The sequence below is a fragment of the Montipora foliosa genome, chromosome 7 (assembly GCF_036669935.1).
Source record: "Montipora foliosa isolate CH-2021 chromosome 7, ASM3666993v2, whole genome shotgun sequence".
NCBI lineage: Eukaryota > Metazoa > Cnidaria > Anthozoa > Scleractinia > Acroporidae > Montipora > Montipora foliosa.
The window spans coordinates 8734288-8736787 of record NC_090875.1 but is presented as its reverse complement, the minus strand read 5'-3'; the positions used below and the strand labels follow the sequence as shown (position 1 = coordinate 8736787).

General features: G+C 42.1%; 2 protein-coding genes across 2 annotated transcripts in view; both read left to right on the top strand.

Moving 5' to 3' along the window:
- Positions 1 to 2500, top strand: part of LOC138010371 (guanine nucleotide-binding protein-like 3 homolog) — a 381170-nt gene that overhangs the window by 285901 nt on the left and 92769 nt on the right. The gene's annotated exons all lie outside the window — the stretch shown is intronic.
- The window catches only part of LOC138010657 (uncharacterized), a 34921-nt gene that overhangs the window by 22264 nt on the left and 10157 nt on the right, over positions 1 to 2500 (top strand). The window contains exons 12-13 of the mRNA XM_068857632.1: positions 428 to 519; positions 1512 to 1607. Of these exons, the coding sequence (XP_068713733.1) occupies positions 428 to 519; positions 1512 to 1607 (188 nt within the window). The remainder of the gene's footprint in view (positions 1 to 427; positions 520 to 1511; positions 1608 to 2500) is intronic.

Below are 2500 nucleotides of genomic sequence, written 5' to 3'. Positions count from 1 at the left end.
GGTCGGATGCTCTACCCATTCAGCTACCTCAACCCCTGGGGAGCTACAATCGTCGACAAAAACTTGCTTCAGAGAATCACGTTTTAATTAAATGCAAACCAATTAAATATGAACAACCGAGTTCACCTTCATTGTTTTCCTCCCCTCCCTTACAATGTTGATGCACAAAATTAAGTGCTGCATTGCCCAATAAAGCAACATTGTAAAGGGGGATGGGGGTGGGGGAGGTTAATATTGTGAAAAAGGGGTTGGTGTCCCAAACATTTTGACGAATTTTGTCGTTCGTTTATCCAGGTCCTGAATCGACAATGTGTTCCACCCTTAAACATCAATGTAGGCATGACTTTGTAGAGCCCGCAGACCAGCGGGACACATTTTCCATTGTCCACTTGCTCGTAAATGTGTGAATCGCTTTTTTGCTTCAAAGGAATGTCAGAGCTGGACGGCAAAATTTCCCATCTTAAACAAGACATGACCCTGTATGGACGCCAAATGGACGCCAAGCGTGGTGATGAGGAGGTATGATTGAGATGTAAATTTCTTAAGGCACTCGGTGGCTAACTGTGCTCAGCCCCCTGTTAAACCTTTTTCTTATCCTCATTGAACATTAGTTTTGAAGAGGTTCCAGCTAAAGTAAACTCATGGCCCTGGGGGATGCGTTGATACATAGCGGGTCTGCCCTTGCTGACCCAGAACGACTCATTTGATTTGCCTCCCTCGTCTTTCTGGTGTTGGTTGATACTCCTTATCTTCTCGCTGTCTGCCACTTACTTCAGCACTCTGCAGATCTTGCCCATAGCATAGTATCCTGTTGTAGTACTTAACACAGGGCGAGAACATTCAACTATTTTCACTTAGATGTACATTGTGGATTGTGGATGTGGATGTTTCGCTTAGGCTTGTAGCAAGTTCTCAAGGGGAGGGGAGAGAAGGGATGAGGATTCGAGAAGAGTGAAAAGAAGAAAGGCAAACTGGGCGGGGTAGTGGGGTATCCAAATTAGAATTCATAACTGATAAGTTTGACCTCTCTAAGTTTCACTCGGGGCTCCTTGTTATTTCTGATCATTTTGTCAACACGACATCCTTATGGTAAGACGATGAATCGTACTGCCATTATTCTAGGCTTGATATTTGATGACAGCTGCTTTTCGCGGGAACGGGTATTCTAAGAATAGACTCCTTTGTGACTGTACTGTGGAGCCCACTCATACTATAGCGATATTCACTGTTTATAAACAATTCTCTTGATATTAAAATTTGCAAACCACAGAACAAAAGAGCCCTTTGTTTCGACAGCCAATAAACCTCTGGTTTATAGGTGACGTAACGGTCAGTATCGCTATAAGAGCACGTTTATAAAATTCGCTCTTGTTGCAGACCAGTGAAGTGTATGTGTATGAAATGTCTTCAAGTCCCTCAATTGAGCGAAATTGATTTGAATAATTATAAAACAGTTAATTAGAAGAAGACTCAGGGCGGTCTGCAATACCTCAGCTTACAATTGTTTGCAGCTTGTCTCATTAGTTGCTGAACAGTTGATCGGTAATGAAGAAATCACCGGTTGGAAAATTGCGCTGAAAGAAATCCATGCAGCTCTCAACAAACAGGTGAGATTTGCCAACGAAAGACTAAACTGCAAGGCTCCTAGCTTAGAGGTATTGTTTTGTGGCCTGTATTTGAACAAAGTTACATCATATTGACGAATGATGGAATCGCTTTATTGATAGACCAGTTCACGCTTTTGAGTGCATCATGGGTAATCAGGGCAACATGGGGGGGGGGGGGGGATTCAATAGACATTCAACAAACAAATACTTTAAAGTTCACAACTGAGATGAACTGGACTTGGTATCTATTCTTTGGAATTCCTAAATAAAGGCTGCCGATGGTGATTGCCTGACTTTTCTCAATAATCGAAACAGGGACTCATCTATGTCCTTTTGATTACCCCTTTGCTTTTCCACTCTGTTTTGGTCTCTAAGACCATCCGCAAGACTTGACAGTCTCAAGGAGGTCTCTGTGAGAGGCCATCTGGCTAATCCTGGAAACTCAAGTTGCGTGACAAGTTTTATTGCAGCAAGTGTTATATATGGCGTGACAAGTTTTATATTTTGTCAGGAGCCCATCCTGGAGCGTGCAACTTCCATACAGCGTCTGTGAAACGGCGTTTTCACAAGTAGGTTTATTTTTAGACTAGCCCTTCCCGCGAATTAGGTCAAAAAACAAAGTCAGTTACGGTTCGGTGACGCTATGACGTTGGCTTAATTTCTTGTAATTGGTCATCGGGCTCCTGTGGGAGTCTCATTAGTGGGAAATTCAATCTAAAAATAACCTTACTTGTGAAACCGCCGTTGCACAAGTATAGTTAAGTTGCACGCTCCGGGTGATGGGCTCCTGATTTTGTAGCAAGTTTTATGTATAAGCTAAGATGTTTTATTTAAAGAGCAATAAGTTTTATATATTTAATGATAAGTTTTATATAGGACAAGAAGCATTTTTG